This window comes from Crocodylus siamensis, chromosome 13 (assembly GCF_052110815.1).
Source record: "Crocodylus siamensis isolate JL-2025a chromosome 13, ASM5211081v1, whole genome shotgun sequence".
Taxonomy (NCBI): Eukaryota; Metazoa; Chordata; order Crocodylia; family Crocodylidae; genus Crocodylus; species Crocodylus siamensis.
The window spans coordinates 6,688,365-6,709,241 of record NC_143407.1 but is presented as its reverse complement, the minus strand read 5'-3'; the positions used below and the strand labels follow the sequence as shown (position 1 = coordinate 6,709,241).

The 20,877-nt window shown below is 49.9% G+C and overlaps 1 protein-coding gene across 2 annotated transcripts; it reads left to right on the top strand.

Moving 5' to 3' along the window:
* The first annotated feature begins 1,244 nt into the window (after window positions 1-1,244).
* FRS3 (fibroblast growth factor receptor substrate 3) lies at window positions 1,245-20,651 on the top strand. Of its 2 annotated transcripts, none has more exons than XM_090025107.1 (7): window positions 1,245-1,457; window positions 4,146-4,290; window positions 4,395-4,483; window positions 5,090-5,276; window positions 8,543-8,671; window positions 9,227-9,384; window positions 10,574-20,651. In XM_090025107.1, exons 3-7 carry the CDS (start codon window positions 4,418-4,420, stop codon window positions 11,504-11,506), a joined length of 1,473 nt encoding a protein of 490 aa, XP_089881233.1. In that variant the 5' UTR covers window positions 1,245-1,457; window positions 4,146-4,290; window positions 4,395-4,417; the 3' UTR covers window positions 11,507-20,651. The 2 variants fall into 2 exon arrangements, with proteins under 2 accessions (XP_089881233.1, XP_089881232.1); XM_090025106.1 differs by having other exon boundaries at window positions 1,249-1,457; window positions 8,543-8,704.
* The last annotated feature ends 226 nt before the right edge of the window (window positions 20,652-20,877 follow it).

Sequence of the window (20,877 nt, the reverse complement as noted above, 5' to 3'; positions counted from 1 at the left end):
CGTTTATAACACCACGGGGTCCTGTTTGCAACCCCTGGGTTTCTCCTACGCATCCTGGCGGCATCCCTCCCAGCACCCACCGCACCCTCGATAGACTCTCCAGCTGCCTCGGGCTGCCACAGCACCCGGCTGGCTGTCGGAGAGCGCCTTTCCGAGGCCCGGAGAAGGGCCACAGGAGGAGAGACTAGTCAGCTTAGAAAAGAGATGCTTGAGGAGGCGCACGAGAAGGGCTCACAAAATGCTAAATGGCAATAGGAAGTCAACAGGCATTTATGGCTAGTCCCTCACTACAAAAAAAACAAATTCTTCTCTTGTCTCCCAAGGCATTATGATTGCTTATAGGTGGTCAGTTTGTAGGCTCAAAATGACAGTTTGGGGCATTAGCAGGTGGCAGCAGGGGTCATGACGCGAACGTTTTTACTGCTATATGGCCCCCGCTTCTGCCATGAAATGAAACAAGGAGGCAGCAAGTTTAAAAAGGTCTTTTGTACACGGCACGTCATTGACGGGTGCCGCTCTGGGCCGCCGGCGGCAGAAGCTAAACGCGGCCACCTTGTACCGGGCCAGGAGGCTCTTGGGGGAAAGGGGTCACTATGGAGCCTGGTCGCGACAGCACGGCCTCTGCCTCGCAACGGCCCGGGCCTTAAAGGCCGGGGGCCGCACGGGGGAGCGGAGCAGCGGGGAGGAAACCGGGCAGACCCAGTTTGCACTGTGCTTCAGCAGCCGCTCTCCACCGCCTTTGAACGCAGGCCCGTTTGTCACGCCGCCGGGGACTTCGCCTGGCCTCCAACAGCCCTTCCTCGAGAGGCCACGGAGGACATAGCTGACTCTGTGGGACAAATAAAGCAGGGCGAGCGCCAGGCCGTGCGGCACAGCCCAGCTCGCCGGACAGGCCAGGCCGAGGGATGCTCCAAAGGCAGCGTCAGGAGGCCGTCTAGGCAGCCAGCTGGGACGGGAAGCGAGGGGATCCGAGACAGGAAGTGAGGGGTCTAAGCAAGTAAAGCGTTTGGCACAGGAACTGAGGTGTCTCAGACGGGAAGGAAGGCATTTGGGACAGGAAGTGAGGGGATCCCGAGCGCTAGCCCCGCCGCGCTGCCCACATGGCGGCTCAGGGCAGTCGTCTGGCTAAGCGCGGGGCGGAGCCTTGGGGGCGGGGTCCGGCGCGCCCGGCAACGGCGGGCTCCGCGTGACGCCACGCAGACGTCACCGCCTCCTTTCTCTCCAGGCCCCGCCCCGCCCCGCGCCCCCTGGCGGCCCAGCCGCTCGTTGCCGGGTCCTCCAGCCGGGGACGCTCTAGGCGGCGGCGCCGCACTTGCTGCTCGCGGCGGCCCCTGACCCCGGGCCGGCCCGCGCGGGGGGAGCGGCGCTGGCGGGGCCCGGAGCCCGAGCGGGGCGGCGGCGGCGGCCCTGGGCCCGGCCCCGCGGGTCCCAGCGGCGGAGGCCGGGCAGCGCCGCAGGTACCGCCCCTCCCCCTCGCGGGTCCCTCCTCAAGGGCCGGTTCCCCCCCGGCCCGTGAGCGCCGCGTGGGGCGGGGCGGGGGAGTTCGGGGGCCGGGGCCTGCACCCCTCGGGCCCGGCGGCAGGGAGCCACGTGCTCTTGGTCCCGACGCCCTGCCCCAAGCAGGCCCCGGGGGCCGGGGCAGCAGAGGCAGGGTCAGGGCCAGCTGCCTGGGCGCCCGGGCCTGCCTGACGCGCGCGGGGGGGACAGGCCGTTCGGTTCGGGGTGGGAGCCCATCAACTCGGCCGTCTGGAAATCGGCGTCCCGCCCGCGGTTGGCGGCCCCCTCCCGTCGCCCCACTGGGCGAGTCTCGAAGGTGCAGCAGACACCGGCTCGAGCGAGTTAGAAAAACCCCTTGGGAGGCTCCCTAGACAAATGGCAATCTTCTGCCAAGAGAGTCGTCGGGCATGTGTGAAACTTAAGAAGCGTCGTTTCATATTTGAAGATAGGTTTATCCCCCAGTAAATCCGCTGGTTGCCCCTCCAGGAGGAGCAAATGATTGGAAAGTGCCAGCTTTTCTATTTGTGACCTCTACTTGGATCTCAGTTGCTTTTTATGGGGAGCCTAAGGTGTCTAACTCGGCAAATCTGGTAGCTGCCTTCGCAACTTCGAGAGGCGTGAAAGGGAGTCTGCTATACTTGCGTTCCCACCGGGGAAAACTTGTTGTTTGATGGGATGAAGATCTTTGCAGGGGGAAAAAAAGTGTCTGCAGGATAGGACGGTCCGGCGAGGCAAGAGGAGGTGGAGTTGTTGCGACGGCGGGTTGTGGTGTTTTCTGTTCAAGCGCATGGCCTTGGGGCTGGAAAACAAGTGTTGCTGGAGCGTGCGCTCATCAGTACTTGGTACAAACAGCGCTCCTCGCATGGGCAGCTCCTGTGAGATTCAAGGCTTTTAATAGTCACTTTTAGTTAGGCTTGCTATTAGAAGGTGGAAGACCAGCATATTCCACTATAGCCCTTAAGAGAGGCAGGCAAGTGCATGGAAACCTGCTGCTGTTTTCTTTGAGCTGAACAGTTGCAGGTGTTCGTAGTACTAAGGAATGCAGCTGGTTTGTTTTCTCTAGAAAGCAGAGCCAATTAAGCACAAGGAAATTGCAAGAAATGGTCTGGTAGATGCTGAAATGCAAAAGGCACTTGCGTGGTCCAAGGATGCCAGGGTTTTGCTCACTAGTGTATGCATCCCGAGGGATCTGGGTAGTTGGCACATCTGGACATGGAAACAGAGTCATAAAAAGTGTGTACTGAGACTAAAGTTCTAAGCTAGGAATTTGCGTGGAATAGACATTTGCTAAAATATTCAGCAATGAGACTGCAACGACCGGTTGACTCGGCTTTTCAAGGATCTTCGAGGCAGGGAATCTCGCAGTCTTCCAGTGGAAACTATAACCCCCCACTGCGAACAGGTCCCAGAGTTTGAGCCAAGATCCAGAAAAAAACTCGCAGAAGAAGGAAAAGGTGGGAGGAAAATAAATGGCTCGTACAAAACTTGGAAGTTCGATGAAGACGTGAAGAGGCCGGGAGCAATAGAAATGGTTCTGATGGCAGAAGGAGAAGGCTGTGCCACCGGTGACCAGATTAGATGGAAGAGGAGTCTGGATCTAGGTTTGCAGTGGAAAGTCTGTGAAGTTAACTAGAACAGGGCTATGGAGACGGCTTAACAAACAAGCTGGGGTTGAAAGGCTCCTGAAGCGAGCAGGGAATCTGTAGTTCTTTACGTTTGGTGGGGGGGGTGGGGAGAGGAATGTGTTTGCACTTCCTGGACCCCATAGGAGAGAGAGTGGGCTACAGCCTTTTGCTTTTGCTGGAGTCGCAGAAGTTGGGACGGCGCGAAGCTGCCGGCAAGGCTTTGTAAGGCTCCGACTTGGCTGAGGACTCTGGTTGTCTGCAGTTACCCAGCGAGGCAGAAATTGCTTGTGTTTCTTTGTGCCGATTCATTTCTCCGTCTGCGTTTCCAGCCTCGTTTTCTTTATGAGCAATGTGGAGCTAATTCCTTAACAGTCAACTATATATTGCCTTTGGGTCTAGCTCACTCGGGGGTAAGTGGGTGCAGCTCCCACGGGCATGTTTGCCAAATTCATGAACGTGTCTGTAGGGTGGAATATAGGTGCGTGTGGCAACGTAACCTGCACTGAACTGGAGCGGTGCGATTGGGTTGCTATTCACAAACCAAGAAGGCTGCAGCAGGAAAAGCAGCCAACATCAGGTTGTTTGATGAAGTTGGAAGCAGTTGGCTTTGCCCTTTGCTTTTCCCACTAACCTCCCCATCAGTTCAAACACCTGCTGTATGGTGGATTGGTTCTCTTAAACCCATGCTTTAATACGCCCACAGAGGGTAATTCACACAGTTAAGGTCCCCATTGGATTTCACTGTCCCTGTCTAATCTCTTTCCCCAGGAGGTTTGCAAAGATGTTAACACCTGGCATGCATCCTTGCCAGCACGTAGCAGGTGTGCAGAGTTTTGCAATGCTGTCCTGTGCTGAGTGTTACATAAATGTACATTTGAGCAATACTTTTAGCACTGGTTGTGTTTGTGTATTCCTTACGAGTCATATTTTAGAAAGTTAGTTTTGGGGGGAAATTAGCCCTCTACCTGATAGCAAGTGTTCTGTGCGCTCAGTTTCTGTTCTTTTAAATTGTGTTTTTATCAGGTGAAAAATGGGACAATTTCCATGGTGCTTCAGGTGACTTCTTGCCATCCTAGTTACCATGACGCCTAGCAGAGGATTGTGGGACTGAAGTGGGAATTCCTCCCCTCCCCCACAAAATAAAATATCACCTAATGGCCACAACTGGGTAAGGATCTAGTGGGTCAGTGACTGGGAGGAGATGGTCTTTATGGCTTGAAGATGTGAAATCTCTGGATTTATGCCTTTGTCGTCTTCTTTTCCTGTGCCCAGAGCTTCCCTGGTATGCTGACGTCATGGGGAGCTGCTGTAGCTGCTTGTGCAGAGACAGCATCCCGGACAACCACCCCACGAAGTTTAAGGTAAGCTTGCCTTCCTCCTGGAGGAAAAGGCCTGCAGTGTGAACAGCTGTTATGAATTTAGGCCAACTGAGTCTAGTGCAAATTGGTGCATTTAAGGAAGTGAGAAGCTTATGCTCATCTTTGGGAGTTCTTGGTCAGAGAAAGGAGTGATTTGCAAATGTGGTGTTGATTTTAAGCTGGGGATTCTCCTTGAAGGGTGTATCCTCTCCATGCAGTGAAGCTTTCACTTGTGCTAAGGTTCACCTCCTTGGAGCTAGAGGGAAAACGTGCCCTGTGGAGGGGAAGTTGGGTGGCTTATGTCGTGGAGCCTGTCTCTGTGTTCTAGCTGGTTGGCCTATGCAAAAGGAGTCTGCAGATTTTGGTCAAGTGCCTAATAGACAGATCTCTGCATTGTAAAAGTAGGGTTGCTGCTGGTTAGCAGGGAGGCTGAAAGTTAGAGCGTGCTTGAGCTTCTCTGCTTGTCATGCCTGTCCTGAGGTATGCTACCTGGACTGAGGAGGCTGCAGTCTCCAAATCACCTTGACATTTCAAGGAAGCCACGGTCCCTAAGGTGTCCTTTGCTACAGTGCGCTGGGCTTCCTGACGTGAACTTTGGTGCCTCCGCAGGTAACGAATGTGGATGATGAGGGGAACGAGCTGGGATCTGGGATCATGGAGCTGACGCAGACGGAGCTCATCTTGCACACTCGGAAGCGTGATGCTGTCAGGTGGCCCTACCTCTGTCTGCGCCGCTATGGCTATGACTCCAACCTCTTCTCCTTCGAGAGTGGGCGCCGCTGCCAGACCGGACAGGGTGAGCGGGTGGTCCCTGCTTGATGGGGTAGTAACTGCACAGCTCTTGCTTGTGGGCTGCCTTGGTGCTGATTTCTTTGCTGCTTTTGGTATCTAATAAATCTTTGCGAGTGCCAGCAGTATCCCACTCCTGGGGTGTTGTAATACCTGTGAGTGTTTACTATTAACGCTGGAAATGTTAAAGTGTAACTTGGGATATTGCTTCTATGGTGTGTTGCATCCCATCAGAAGTCAAACAAACGGGGGATGAGGTTTGAGTTGAATGGGAAGCCAGGTGGCAGAGGCAGTTCTGGGGTTGGCTGTTGTGTGCTGAAAAAAAATAAAAAAAGGGAGTGGGTAATATCAGTAATTTAAGAAATAACCCTGTCCTTCTCCAGCCTTCCTAATGGGTTATCTTGTCTCCCTCCACTTTGGTTAATAGTCACTACTTTGTAATGCTTTCTGTCCAGGGATCTCACAGCACTTGACAAGGTGTGGGGAGTGGGAGTTTCATATCTGCATCATTTGACTCCTGGGGAAACTGAGGCATGGAGAAGTGCAGTGACTTCCCTAGGGGCATGTACTGAACTAGTGGCAGAGCTGGAAAGAGAACCCAGGTTTCCTGACTCCCACTGTCCCACACTTTCCACTAGTCCCTGAGCCAGTGAACACACAGTCTGTCAGTGTTTCTGTTGTAAAGAGATGATCATATTCTTGGCGCTTGGCGCTAAAAAAAGTTACGTTCCTCAGTTTGTATCGAGTATGTTGACGAGTCCCCTAGGCCTCGTCATGGCTCTCTGTTTGCCTATAAAGTGCTGTGTAAATTTGCAATGCCATATGCTACTCTGTAATATTTATATAAATGGGGCTCTCCTATAGTTGAGTCGCATGCTTCTCAGTTGTCAGCAGGGGGAACTGTGTCATTGTGTTTGCCTGTTTTGTCATTAGAACACACTTCTGTTTGCTCTGGTTTTCTTTAGAGATCTGGATCGCAGGGATAGAGCAGAGCCATTGATGCACAAGAATTTTTTTTCAGCGAGCACAGGCTAAGTCATCAATCCTCTCTATGCAGATATAAATCAGAGAAACGCCATTGTATACACAGGGCAAAAAAACACTTCCTCTGCTGCTTTTCCTCCCTTGTAGGAAATTTTCTTGCTTAATTGATTTTGTTTGGATGATTCCACCCTGCTGCTCCTCTTATCCTCATTAAATAAGACAGATACATATATTTTTGGCAAGAATATTTTTCCCCTTTTTTCTTCAGAGTAGCAGCTGTCGTTGCCATGCGGTCCCTGTTGCTATGGGTTTTGTGCGTGTATGTGCATGCTGGCCTGTGGTTGGTTGGTTCGCACACGTTAGCTGTTGGCCAGGCTGTTTATCCAGGGAGTTATCATTTAATTTGATGCGTTTTCAAACTACTGCTGTTCCCCCACCCTCTCGCATGCGTTCCAGAGCCCCGGCCCACTTCCCATTAGTCAGTGGACAGACTTCCATTGACGGAGTTATTGCTTCTAAGGGGCTGTCAACCCTGACTGCAACATGCTTCAAGAGAGAGTGAGTATAACAAGATTAGCTTCATTCCCTGCCAGCAAGGTGATCAAGCTGGCCAACAGAGAGGATATATGTAAGAGTACGTGGATTCAGAGTCTCTTTCAAATTAATCCATCTTCTACCCACATTATAAATGCCATGTCGCTAGCTAACGCACACTGAATTGTATCAATGCGTTCCTTGATCGTATGTGTATTAACCAGTCAGAATGCTGAACGTGAAATTAGGTAGTATCTGGGACCTACGCAGTCTTTACTACCTAACTCTTAGTACATGATTCATTTAACTCAAGGTTCTCAACCGGTGTTAGAGCTTGTAGATGTGCAAAGATAATTCACAAGATAAACCCAGAGGTTTCAAATAGGAATCCACAGAGTTAAAACATGCTGATCTGTTTTGACCTTTTAGAGTTCTTTGCAACCGAAGAAATGCTCTGTTATTTTTCTGTAGTCAGAAAATGAGTGAAGACTAAGTGTTGGCATTTGCCAAGTAGTGCCTCGAGTCTAATGAGGTTGAAAACTGCTGATCTAACTGGTTCATCATACACACATTTCTGTAATCTTGTCTGGTACTGAGCCAGCTGGACAGGTACAGCCAATCACTGCTCTCACCTGCCCTCATTCTTACCTGACCTCCCTCATTAGTTCCAGCAGCTGCTCCTGCTGTACCTGCTGCAGCCCACTCCCAAACCATTTCTTTAGGAGGCTATATGAATTTAACTCTTCAAGGCCTACGGACAGTAGGAATTGACCTGGACTTCAGGAGAAATGAAATAATGGAAGTGAAGGGTGGAGCAAGCACTGTTGGTTTCTCCAGTCCGTGCCTCTGCCAGTGCAGGATCTTTCTTGTATGATAACTATATCCCTATTTTTGAAAGGGGCTAATTATAAGGTTGGTAATAGATGTGCTAGTTGATCAGATAGTGACCATGACATTAGGTTTTTAGTGATACAAGAAGAGGATTTGCTAGATAGAAATGTCATGGCACTATTTATCTGAATACCAAGAATATGGCGCAGAACATTGCTTTGTAAATCATGTGTTCATGTGTAGAGGAGTATGGGAATACCCAAGTCATATTGGTCACCTGTGCCTTCTTTTGAGCACTGCCTGGTAGCTCACCTTCCGGAGGAAGACGCAGGGAACTTCCTAGCGAGCCATTATAACTCGGCCTGCCTATTGAAAAAGCCTCTTTTGTGGTGGTGTCTTATAACCTGAAGCACAAGAGCTTGTATAATAAACTCGGGTACCTTGCAAGGGTCATTTTCTTGCCCCCCCTCCTCTGTGAGGAAGAGTGTGTTTGTGAATTAGCTATATGCTGTAGCTGCATATACCCCTGTGTGGGACTGCTGAGGCGCTCCAGCTGTTTGTTGTTGTTTTTGTTTTGGAGTATGCCATTTCTTCACGTAGCTGGAGCAACCAGCTTTGTGGCTTACCCTCAATTCAGCGGTTTCCTGCATTAAGCAGGTTTCAGTCCATCCGTATATGAAAAATCTGGGTTTTGCTGTATCGCCAACAAATCTATCCTGCCCATTGGAGGGTGAACATTCCTGTGACTTCAGTGTTCGATCTCTTTTTGTCTAAACCTACCAAGCTTAGGTCGATTGTGTTAAGTAGAAAACCTCTTTACACCCAGTTCTTGAACTCTCTTGCCTTCAGAGGGCCAGCTTTCCTCCTTACTTAAATGAGGTTGCCCTCTCCTTTACCACTTCTTCTCTCTTTCTGTTTGCACAGGGATCTTTGCCTTCAAGTGTTCCAGAGCAGAGGAGATCTTTAACCTGCTGCAAGACCTGATGCAGTGTAACAGCATCAACGTGGTGGAGGAGCCAGTCATCATCACTAGGAGCAGTCACCCTACTGAGCGTGAGCTGTCCCGAACCCCGCAGACCCCCAGCAGTAAGGCTTCTAGAATACTTGGGGTGGAGGGGAAATGGAGATAGGAAGGTGGTCCAGCCTGGCCTCTGCAGCCCTCTAGCCAAGGACACAACCCTGGTAGCCAGTCGGTCCATTATATTTTGTCTCCAACGGCATCTTGGTACCTCTGGGCTGGGTGCTTCAGACCACGCCTGTCGTATGCAGAATGTTCATCCTGAAGCCCCAGCCATTTGCTGGGTGTGATATCTTGTTTCTAAGAAATAGGAGGTGAGGGAGCTCCTGAAGAAAACCCCAGCTAGAGGAATTCATGTTTGCTTGAGTGTTTCCCACTTGAATAGCAGGGACTCGCAAGCTGTTGAATTTATCCAAGGAGACCTAGTGCATGTTTAGGCCACGCATTAATGTAGCACCTACCCCAGCCCACCACGTTCTGCTCTCTGACATGCCTGTTGAGCCAAACATTGTGCCATGTAGTTATGCTTGTATGCAAGGGCTGGGTAAAGCTTTGCCTCTAATGCATGTGTCTCTACCTTTCCTCCTCAGCTCTGGGGTACACCGTTCCAGGGTTCCCCAATGGATTTCACAGCTTCCCTGGGGAAGCCCCATCCTACTCCACAGCCAGACACCCCTCCATGAGCAGCTTGAGGCACTCCTCTGTTGGGGAGGACTCTACGCACGCCCTTATCGGGGCTGATGAGCAGGTACGCCCTGATAGTTGTTGCTGTGGGGACTATGTAGCACATCAGTTCTGTGTAGAGCCTTGGAATGCTAGACCTATACTTCTGCATAGCTCCAGGAAGCACAGGGGCCATTTTACCTTGTAACTTGCTCCTCTTCAGTCGTTTTACTGAAAATTGCTAGGTTGCACCCAGGAACAGGTAATTCCCCTTCTTAGTCTGAGTGAGCTGCTCTCACGTCTTTCCCAGCTGCTGCAAGGCCAAGCTGGGCTCAAGGCTGGATACCCAAACTCAGGCCCTCCCGTGGCATCTGCTTCTACTGTGCTACTTGGCTAACTGCTTCTACCGCACTCCCTCTGCTCTCTGATTAGGATCCTAGGACTTACTGTAGCCAATCGGGCCGTTATATTTTGTCTCCAACAGCATCTTGGTACCTTTTCCTGCAGAACTGGGCAAACCTAGGCACCTCCAATATCGTGTTCTAGGACATTTATGTAAGCAGCTCAAGAAGACATCTCATGAAAAAGCCTGTGTGGCTTGATATGCCATGTACTCCTTGTCAGAGGTTTAACCAAACTTGTTTAAGAATGAAGTCTAGGTATTTTGTTTCAAACCATGCCATGTGCCCGAGTCAGTCATGCCAATAGGATTTTCTTTTAAAGATGTGTATCGCGGTGCCACGTATCAGTCCCAATATGTAACAGCCCCCAAGGTATGGAGACTTACAGGACCAATAAGCAGAATCCACTCAGACTAATGGGCAGTGAAGAGGCCTTACAGGAACATTATAATAATTGCTGGGGTTTTTTGATTGTATTGGAAGAGCACTGTTGTAGGAAGGTGATTGGAAGCTCATATCTTGCTCATTCCACTCCTGAAACTGAAGTTAAATCTGTGACAGGGAATTAAGTTCTTTCCTCTTTCCACACTTGCAGAATAGTTGGCGCGTAAGAGTTGTTGTGGTGAGTGTAACTTTACTTTAGCTAGGCACTCCCGTCAAGTTCCAGCTTCTGTTTCTCAGACCACGAATTACTCGATTTCCATTGCCCAAAGTCTCGTCAACCACCAAGGCTCCATCCTCTACCTCTGCTTCATCAGCTTCCACACCTGTTATCCTTTCCCTGTAGGCACTCATCCACCGGCTGCATTTTTGTCTTGTTTCTTTTCCTGCTGTCATCCTTCTGCTCCTAAAATTCACTTGCTCTCTTTGCAGTCCCACACGTACGTCAACACCACCAGTGGTGAGGAGGAGATGAGAGGCCGGCACTGTATGCACACCCTGCCTGAGGTCCATCCTTCTTTCCCTCACAGGAACCACAGCTGCTCACTAGAGGACCGAAACCCCCAAGTCTTCCTGCAGCCAGGGGAGGTGAAGTTTGTATTGGGTCCTGCCCCTGGCTGCAGGCACGTGGTGAAATGTGACAGCTTCTGCCCGTACCACCGGGAGTGCAGGGGACATATCTGTGCTCCCAACAACAACAATGAGTGTAAGGACAAGTACCCCATGCCCAAGTGCATGTATGAGAACATCAATGGCCTGCTCCCCCCTGGGGGTGCCTCGCTTCGGCGCGGTGGTCGCTTGAAACTCACCCGGGAAGACCTGGGCTTGAACAGCTGCTCTCACCGCAGGACGGCCCTGCTGCACTATGAAAACCTGCCATCCCTGCCTCCCGTGTGGGAGTGCCAGCCCCTGCGGCAGGACGAGGATGATGAGGACTCAGGGGATGCCCTGACCCCTTCCCCGAATGGCTACCGCGAGCCTAGCGAAGATGACCCGCTGCAGAACTACATGAACTCGGAGAGCACTGTGCTGCATGGCAGCCTACACCGCGGCAACTTCCCGCAGCAGCTCCGCAACTGCACGCCCAGCGTCTTCAGCTTCGACTTCCGCCGGCCCTGCCCGGAGCAGCAGAGGCAGCTCAATTACATCCAGGTGGAGCTGGAGGCTGACCCCCACAAGGGGTGCCAGAAACCCCAGGTCCCCTGTGCCCCGCTTCCCACCACCCATCCAGCCCGCAGGACGGACTCCTACGCAGTCATTGACCTTAAAAAGACAGCAGCCATGTCCAACTTGCAGAGGGCACTGCCCAGAGATGATGGGACTTCAAGGAAAACGCGGCATAACAGCACTGACCTGCCTCTGTGAGGGGAACACCAAGTGCGAGCATCGCATTGTGGCTTTTGTTATCTGCCCTTCAGCGTGACTTCCATCCTCCATTCCCCCTTGCTTCTCATCCCTGTTGGCCAACACACCATCCTTGGATAGCCCCACGAAACAGACTTTACTCTCGTAGTCTGTCTGTCTGTCTTTTGCGCTCTCTCCATTCCTACCAAGTATTTTGGTTTTCTGAGCCTTGCAGAGCGTTTGAAACCTTTCAGGGGATGCCAGCACCTGAATGGCATCTGTATGGGGGTACTGCGTTGATCAGGGCTACCTCTCCTACTTCCATGACACCCCAAAGAGACTGGTGCCAGTGCAAAAACAGGAGGGGAGGGCCTGAATGCCAGTGAAGGCTGGGGTCAGGGAGCCCTCAGCTTGTTTTGTCTCGTTTGTTTGTTTATTTATTTGTTTTTGTGGCGATTCAGAAATGTTTTTTTAATTTGTTTTATTTGTTTGTGTATTTTTCCGTGCTAATTTATTTATTTATTTATTTAATTTTGTAAATCTCCTTTTGCCTCAAAGTTTAAAAAGTGCCAAGCCTGTGGCCACGTGCAATGGATCAGCCTGGCGTTCAACTCCATTTCCTTGGCAGGGCTGGAGGGGTGAGATGGTGGAAAGGAGGTGCTGTGTTGGACCCGGTTCTTGTGTTGAAAGGCACAGCTGCGAGGGGAAGACTCCGTGAACTGGAATGCACTGTACTGGAAGGGTGGGAGGGAGTGTAGAAAGCACGGAAGTGTGGGCATGATTGCAAGGCAGCCAAGCTCGGAGTCATATTGAAGTGTTGCAGACTCCCACACGCTTGGATGACTCCATGCGAAATATTTGACTAGTGTTTTGGCTAAACATATGGCCCCTGTTTTTTGTTTTGTCAACTCAGTGGACTAAATTGAGCTTTGGTATAACACCATGGCTTTGATATGGCTTCACCCAGTTATGCCAGGGCTGAATTTGATCTGAAGCATTCTGCTTCTTGTTGTCCAGGGAATGTTCCAATATTGGCATTGTGTGCATGAGGTGGCATGTAGCAAAGTTAAGCCGTTCTCTGGGCATTGCATTCCTTGATTCCACTCTGGCATTTTGTATGAGACCTAAAAGAGCTCTTGGTGTTGTTTTAAGTTTGACCTTTTCACTTGCAGAGTCCCACATCTTCCTCCTCCAGACTCAGACCATGTCCTCCAACGCTCTGGAGGCTGCCCCTCCACTGGCAACAAGAACCATCCAAGCCTACATCACTATGATATCCTTGCTGCCAGCATATTAGTCTTGAGGCATGACCTTCCAGGGTGAAAGGGGAAGCTGGATCATCCAGTTATAATTCAGTGCAGGGGTTTGCCAGCATAATTTTTGGATTCCAAGGTTTGTTCCATTACTAGCAAACCTCACCTTTGCTGTAGTGATGTCCTGGGATTTGGTTTGTCTGGGAGCAATGGCAAGGAGTTATGGCAGCTGGTAAGTAAAGGTGATGGATATCCATACAGCCTCTTTACTTTTAGATTCATAAATCCCCCATTTCTAGAACACGGATTCCCCTCTCTGGGTTGCTGCTTGTTGCGCAAATTCCAGATGCGTAGCAGACTTAAGCTTGAGGTTTCTTTGCAAGCCCTTGAGCTCCAGTCTTCCCTTCTCTCCATCCACAGCCCTTACTTATGTTTTTATAGCAGGAAAAAAACCCAAATATAGTATTTTTTTTTTATATATGAACTGACTGCATTAAAAGGGGGAAACAGTCAGGTAATATATGCCTTAGATTTAGCTCTTGTGGTGGGGGAGCAGGCAGAGACACAGCTGTCTAAAAAATTAACCACTTAAGCATTTTACTGGAAATACTTCAATGAAGAGGGGGTTCTTGTGAGCTGTGACGACCCCATCCCTTATACCATTAGCAATTCAGATGTTGCGGCATTTGGCAGTGCCCTGAGAATGCCAAATGGAAACAACTTGTTTAGTTTCATCACCAGAGCTGAGAGAAATAGGAAATGACCAGGTCAAAAAGAGGCGAACCACTAAGTATTCATGTTTCCTTGTGAAACAGGACAGGTCCATCTCAGAGCCTGCTCCAAATGCCATCAGAGGGATTTCTTGCTTTTCTTTGCAGCTCTCCCTAGCTTGAGCAAACTGCTGACTTTCAGGTCTTGTCAGCACCAACTACACTGTGCACAAGCATCTATAGCAGGGTGCTATCGCAGTCTTCAGACCAACAGCACAGGGACCCCTTCTGAGAAGAGTGCTAGCCAATCTATGCTGTAGTCCACCTACCTGGTACCCCGGTTGGCTTTCCTTCCCTTTTATGTATTGCAGTGGTACTTAACAGCTCCAGTCATGGGTCAGAAGCTGATTGTGCTGGATGCTGTTGGAGTGGAATAAAGGTCTGGCACTGAAGGCCTTTCACTGCCTAAGTGAAACTAAAATCTGAGGTCTTTATTGGGATTCAGCTCCTATAGTGTTCTCTCCAGGAGAAGTGGACACATGCAGATGGTGGCTGGTCCGAGGCTTATGGCAGGAATATGTCTCGTACCAGTGCAAGCTTTGTACGCCTCTCTCATAACGCAAGACAGTCTGCCAACAACATGAGGTGCCATGATGGAGCATGTGCGCTAAGGGCTTGCGCTGAGTGAGTTTCTGAGCAGTCGGACGGACCAGCATTAAAGTGAGTTTGCATTTTAGGGTTCATTTGAGTTGTCTGTCACCCTCGTCAATGCTGGGTGAGAGTATAACCCTTTTGTTGCATTACTGTGGAGTGATCTGCCGACACCAGTTCAGCAGTATACAAACTGACACGAACGGACCAGTCCTCGAAGGGGGTTAGAAGGGAATTTTTCCCAGGTCGGGGGGCAAGGACCTTGCCCTCCAGCCTTTCTGGCCTTTGACTCCATAAAACATGAAGGGTATTCAAGTTCCAGTTTGGAATATGACTCGGCCTTGGCGGTGCAGAGTGACCTGTATAGACTCCTGTTTCAAATGCGAAGAGTAGGTATGGGAGGCAGCATCCAGAAAGAGGGCTCCTCATTACATGCTGCTTAGGCATGAAGATCTTGTTCCAGAAACAGCTTCCTTTACGTGTACCCAAAGCCCCTTATCTGTACGGATAGAACCGTGTTTACATTAGGATATCTTGGATTACTGTATGGAGTTTGCTGCCACCTGGTGTTATCTTTTAGAGGAGTGTGGCTAATGTACCTGAGTGAGTATTTCCAAGACTAAATGAATCAAGAGGCAGCTATCGGTCACAAGCCCTTTCAAGGTGCTGTGGATCTAGAGCTTTGTATGACTGGCAACAGGGCAGCTTGTAGGGGCTCCTTCCCCAGCACCATTAGGCTCAGACTCTGGATGTGCTCCTGTGTGGAATGACTGTGGGATGATCTAGTGCAGTGATTTTCAAGCAGGGTGCTGCGGCACCCTGGGGTGCCACGAGGTCCTTTTAAGGGTGCTGTGAGGTGCTGTACAGTATTAACACTGTTGTGCAAACACCTACATGTGACTCGTGAGATGCACTCGTGGATTTCAAAGAGGAATCTACAACGTCAAAAACCTTTTGGCCCGGTGTGGTCTTTCTGAGCTCTTTACGACTGAGGAGTTGTTCTACTACTGTTCTGTAGTCAAAAAATAAGAGCTGGCATGTTCTTGAGGGGTGCCTCAAGTCTAACGACGGGTGCCTGGAGTCTAAAAAGGTTGAGAACTACTGATCAAATGGCTAGGATGTGGATTTGGGAGAGGTCAGGGCTTAATTCCTTTTTTAGACTTTGGGGCTGACTTTAGGTAAGTCACGTAATTTAAGCCAGGCTTCCATTACTTATTTGTAAATGGGGCTACTGCTCCTCTACCTTACAGGTGTATCCTAAGACCCTCATGAAAGATGGTCAGTGGGCGTGTCTACATGTTCATTAATGCACAGTAGTTATTGCGCGTTTAGTTTGGTACTTAGTGAAATACTAACTAAATGCACAGTAACTACAGTGCTGGCGCACATTTATTTAGTGACGCTTACTGTGCAGTAACCTAATACTACTGTGCCGTACTATATTAGCACAGGTTTTGCCCAGAGCGCTACGGCGCAGTGTTAGTAGGCTACTACTGCACATTAAGCATCTTGTATAGGTGTGCCCAGTTGATGAAGGCTTTATAAGTGCAGAGAGAACCTGTGACCTTTAATTTCGTTGCCTTGTCAAACCATCAATCTAGTGTATAGCAGTCCATCCTGGGTGATGTACTTGTTAAGAGGACAGATGGCAAAACAACTAGAAGTTTTTCTCCTCCTTATGGCTAGTGCAGAGGCTTCCGATTCTAGTCTGGGCAGTTTTGATTGTGAGTGAGAATTTGATTCTTCAGGCTCTTGAATTCTCCCTTCTTTATGGCTCTCTCAGTACAGGGGGGATGAGGGCTGGCTCAGCAGACTTTGCTCATGATGTATTGCAGGTCTCATGAGTGACACGCTAGGGATTTAGTAGACATGAATTTGCAATTTAAGGATGATCAGAGCAGTATGTCACTAGTGCAGAGGGCCAGGTTCAGCTTTCAAACAGCTGGTGGGAGACTACAGGAGATGGGGAGAAAATCTGTAGACAAGGAGAGGACCAGCTGGTCATGCTGTGAATATCTGAAGGCTTCAATGACAGGAAATTATCTCATGACTTTGGGGAGATGCACCAAAGCTCACCTGATTTGTGCTAACAAGGAATGTAGTGAGCATCTTCCTTGCTTTTTCATTTTGCTAATTGCTTCAGGAAAGGTTCCCGGTCCTCCTACAACTTCCCAGTCTCTTGATTTGTATGTTGCCAAGAAACCTTCATAGAGAATGGCTTGAGTGCTGCTGTGTCAGCTCTTGGGGACTATGATTAGAAGGATGTCTGTGTTAGCAAGCACGGTTGGGGTGTTGCTATGCAGCCTCACTGCTTTCTCTAGCATTCAAAGTTGGAACAATTTGTAACTGAAGTTGTGGGGAGGGTTGGGGTCAGTGGCAGGTGGAACAAGACTGGATCTTTGAGTTTACTCTCCCTGGTTTGGTAGATCACCTGTAATCCAGTGGTGGTCATAACTGTTCTCCACGATTCGTTTGTTTTGGCCAGAATGTGTTTATATTGCTGGAGCCTCTTAGGTTTCCTGGCATATTCTAGGCAGAACGGGAGAGAGGTCCCCGTCCTGAGGAGTTTATGCTTTGTGGGCCAGATCCACTGCTACAGAAGTGCCGTGATGTCAGCAGGGCACAACAGGGAAGAGCAGCTAGTCATCCCTACACCGTGCTCACTTTCTTTTTTCAGGGGTGTAGGTTGTAGCCCTGTTGGTCTAAGGACATAAGCAGACGAGGTTCTTTGGGTAAGTCCTTTATCTTTTATTAGACCAACTAAAATAGTTGGAAAAAGTCGTCTGTGCAAGCTTTCAGGTTAAAACACCCTTTGTCAGGCTGGGGAAGCATCTGCTGTTGGTCTGTGCTCTTCCTGGATGGAGTAGAAATGCTTACTTTTTCACGCCCACCTTGCCTTGGCCTTTGCAAGGTACAGTTTATTGGACAGTCCAAACCTGTGAAAGGCAGTTCATTTGCGAACAATAGTCAGTCCTCTCCAAATGTGCCGTGCCCATCACAAATAACACGTGGCCCTGAATTTGGAAGAGATTCCTCCTTTGTGGCTGCCTCTGAGCCTCCTTGTCCTCAGAGCTGAGTGACCCCTCCAGGACTTGAGGTATCTAGCTGATGTCCTGCAGCTGTGAGCAAGGAGCTCGGCATTGCCAGCCATTTGAGTTGGTCTAATAAAAGAGATCTGATTTACCCAAAGAACCTTGTTTGCCCGTGTCCTTAGACCAACATGGCTACAACCTATACCCCTGTAGCATTATCAATGGCCAGATACTTGCTCCAAAGCCCTTTTGTGTTAACAAAAGAGGGACTAAATCCCTTGAATCTCCCCGAGGACCTCACCCTCTCCAAAGTTCCAGTTCTGCGAGGAGAGTTTCCTCCAGGACTGACCCTGCACTGAGCTGGTTCATGGGTAGTTGATTTTATGGCAAAGACTGTCTGTGTCCACAGGAACATTTCAGCTTGATGAGACTTTCTTTTGGTTTCAAACACATGTCTGTAGAGCATGTGTGATTGCAGTGCAGGTGTGCATGCCCACGCTGTAGGTTGAGTTTAGCTACCTGGGGCAGCAAGAGCAGTGAAGAAGCATCGGCCCATGCTAGAATCCGAAGGGTCCCAGGAGGGTTGCGTAGCTCACACAAAAGCTCCTCTTCACTGCTGCTGTGCCTCTAGCTCTGTTATGCTGGTCCCTGCTGCTGTCCCACCTTTGTTTTGTGGTGTAGACAGACCCCGAGTGTGGCCGATCTTTTTCGGTGCTTTGGGTTTTAAGCTGGGCATTCACTCTCCATCCCTCTTGACATCTTTGTTATTGTCAGGGGAATAAGTCTCTCTTTCCCCCTAAGCATCCTGCATATGTCTGTTTTTTAGCTTGTTTTTCACATCCTGTAAACCTGCTCTTCCCTCTGAGAAGGGAAATGAAGTGTAGCTGCCTTGCTCTGAATGTGAGTGATACTTACCTGCCTTAAGGGATGGGGTGGGATTGTGAGGATTAAAAGATTAATTGGTGTTTGTAAAGTGTTTCAACCATGTGAGAATTCCGGAAGTGCTAAGTATTATTTTTATTATCAGAGCCACTTTGCTCACTGGAAAGCATCTCCAGCTGTTGCTGTCTTCACTCCAGTGGAAAATGGCTGTTTAAATACCTCTAATCCCCAGAATCCTTTGTTTTGCCCTGGGAGCGGGGCTAGCGCTGTACATATGCCGGAGGTCCCTGTGCTTCTGATGGGGATGGGTGAAGGCATGCCCCTCTTGGGCAGTTCCTTGTTCCTCTTTGTAGTGTGGCCACGTGGTAGGACTGAGTCTTGAAAGCTCTGGGGTCTATTCTCAGCTCTGCCACTGGTCTGGGTGCCTGGACAAACATGTAGCTTTCCTATGCCTCGGCTTCTGTATCTGTGAAATGGGGGTAATAATACTGCCACCCCCGCCCCACGAGGTGCTTTGAGACCCACGGGCGGAGAGGGAGAAATGAGAATGAGGTAGCATTATTGTCTAACCCATTTCCCCCGAATGCTTTCCCCTTGCTTTCCTTACCCATCGCTCCACCTGACTTCACCCATACCGTGGAGCAACACTCATCTGTTGCCTATTAACTCTCTGAATTTGGCATCTGTGGGACCCTCAGCCAGTCTATCCGGAGAGTTTGGCCTTCCCCAAGCTCCGTTCAGTTGAAGCCAAGAACTCCACGTATATGAGACCCCTGCTCCCAAAGGTGAGGCAGTCGCAGGAGGTCCTGGGCTGGAGCTTGGGAGATGAAGACCAAGAAGTGGGTGCCGGGAACGTGCTGGATCATCCTCGTTTTCTTTCTTTGTGTGCGTAATTCAGTTGAAAGGGCCCAAACGTGTCAGAGTCAACCTCAAGCTCTTATCCCATGTGATTCTCTTTGTTGTTGCCTGTACTGGTGTCCTTGATACTGAATATTTCTGACGTGGAGGAAAAGCAGAGCCACTTCGAGGCATCGGCCTGTGGGGATTCAAAGCTGCTCTGTCCGCAGAGGTCAGTCTTGCCGTGTAATTGCTTCTACGAGTTCTTACTATGGGTCTCCGTTCAGTCCGTTTCATCCGGGTGTAACCTTGAAGGCAAAGAGCATTAGCAGTGCCATGTGGCCTGAGGAGTGCTCCTGTCTTATTTGAACATGCACTAAGAATGTATACAGAATAAATGGAATCTGATGACTATGTGGCAGGGGCCGTGGCTTGTTTGTTGTACAGTCGTCATGTTTCAAGGTGAATTTTGGAGGCTGTTTAAAGCTGGGGAGGAGGAGCTCTGGCAGGAATCCTGCAGGCATGTTCTTTCCTGCAACCCTTCCCATGCCCCTAAATCCAGTCCTGGCCTTCCCGCACAGCTGTGCTAATGCACCCCCTACCCGACCCCTTGCAATCTGTCCTGGATGCCAGCTTTGTCACTGTGCTTCTGTCAGGGCATGCACGGTTCTTTCTGTTTCAGTCCTGATCTCCTCACCAAGAACTCTGGAAGCATGCCACAGTCGTGTCCTGTAGCACAGTGGTTCTCAGCCTTTTTTTGCACCAGGACCCATTTGTAAACAGTGATGGCCGGTCCCAACCCAGTGCCCCTCATTCCTGACCCGCTCCCCCCAGCCCCTGCGGTGTGTGGAGCCGGGGGTGGGTGTGTGGGGCAGGGGGGTATGTTTGGGACATGGGGGACCTCAAGCAGCCCCTTGCAGGCTGGATCTCTGCCAGCCTGCAAGGGAAAGGCCACGGTTTCCCAGGTTTTTCTCTTAAAGGAGAATCCATTTTTAAAGTTGGTTTGCAACCCTTTCGTACATTCTTGCACCCTACTTCTGGGTCACGACCCATGGGTTGAGAAGTGCTGCTGTGGCACACTCTGCTGTAGCAGGTTTGGACTCGCTGCGATGGGTTATGTCAATGCATTTCAATCCTCGCTGGCAGCACTTCTCACTATTCCAGTCCTGGGCTTCTGAGTAGTGGGACTTTGCAGTTTCCATATGAGATCGGCCCATTTGCCTGCTGTTACCCCTCCTTTGTACCTCCCTTAATCTCACTGTGTTGAGCATCTGGAGTTGAGACTTTAATAGCAGTTAAACAGCTGCCGTGTGTTCCCTGGGAAATCGCTAACGGTGTTTACTGAGGATGCTTTATAGAATCCAAATGATGGTTCCAGCCCGGATGCATTTAAATCATGGGTTGGAGGGGAGGGGGTGTCACTGGTTCAAACATAAGGAGGTGCAAGGGCAGCATAGGCAAAGCAGTTGCTGAAGTTGGGAAGAGACCGTGGAGGTCCTCGGTTCATGGAGACTGTCCCCGCCAGCTTGGGCACCAGTGAAGGCAGCGTGAAGGGAACAGTGGGAGTAGATGGAGAAAAGGGCACGATGAAGAAAGTGTTTACTGGCTTAGACGTATTTGGCTTCCAGCTACTTATAAACAGAGCTTGTTTGAGCTTATCATCTGTGAAATGGGCTGAAGGAGGTCTGCCCCTCAGCGCACAAAGTTCTGCCACCTCCAAATGTTCAGAAATCCTCTCCAGCCTCAGATCATGAAATGACTTAAAATACTTTTGAAACCTAATAAAAGTTTGGGTGCTTGTTATTTGCCTTCCGGTTTTTGAGCCTTCTTGCTTCATATTTTCCAGCTTTTCTCTGCAAACACGAAGGTTAGAGAATATTTTAAATGAAAGTTGAGACTCTCCTCATCCCGGTAGTTTGACCTTTTTCAGAAAAATACCAGGTATAAGGGGTGGAGTGGGGGGAAGATCGTTGCTAGAATGGTGATTTCTGGAAGTATTTCCGTAGGAGTTAACTGAGAGAGCCTAT

What these genes read in the sequence shown, in the direction of transcription:
- FRS3 (XM_090025106.1), top strand. Translation starts at nt 4,418, where the DNA reads ATGGGGAGCTGCTGTAGCTGCTTGTGCAGAGACAGCATCCCGGACAAC. An exon ending in AACCCCGCAGACCCCCAGCA is followed by an intron (nt 8,705 to 9,226) that starts GTAAGGCTTCTA and finishes TTTCCTCCTCAG; the next exon opens with CTCTGGGGTACACCGTTCCA. An exon ending in TTATCGGGGCTGATGAGCAG is followed by an intron (nt 9,385 to 10,573) that starts GTACGCCCTGAT and finishes CTCTCTTTGCAG; the next exon opens with TCCCACACGTACGTCAACAC.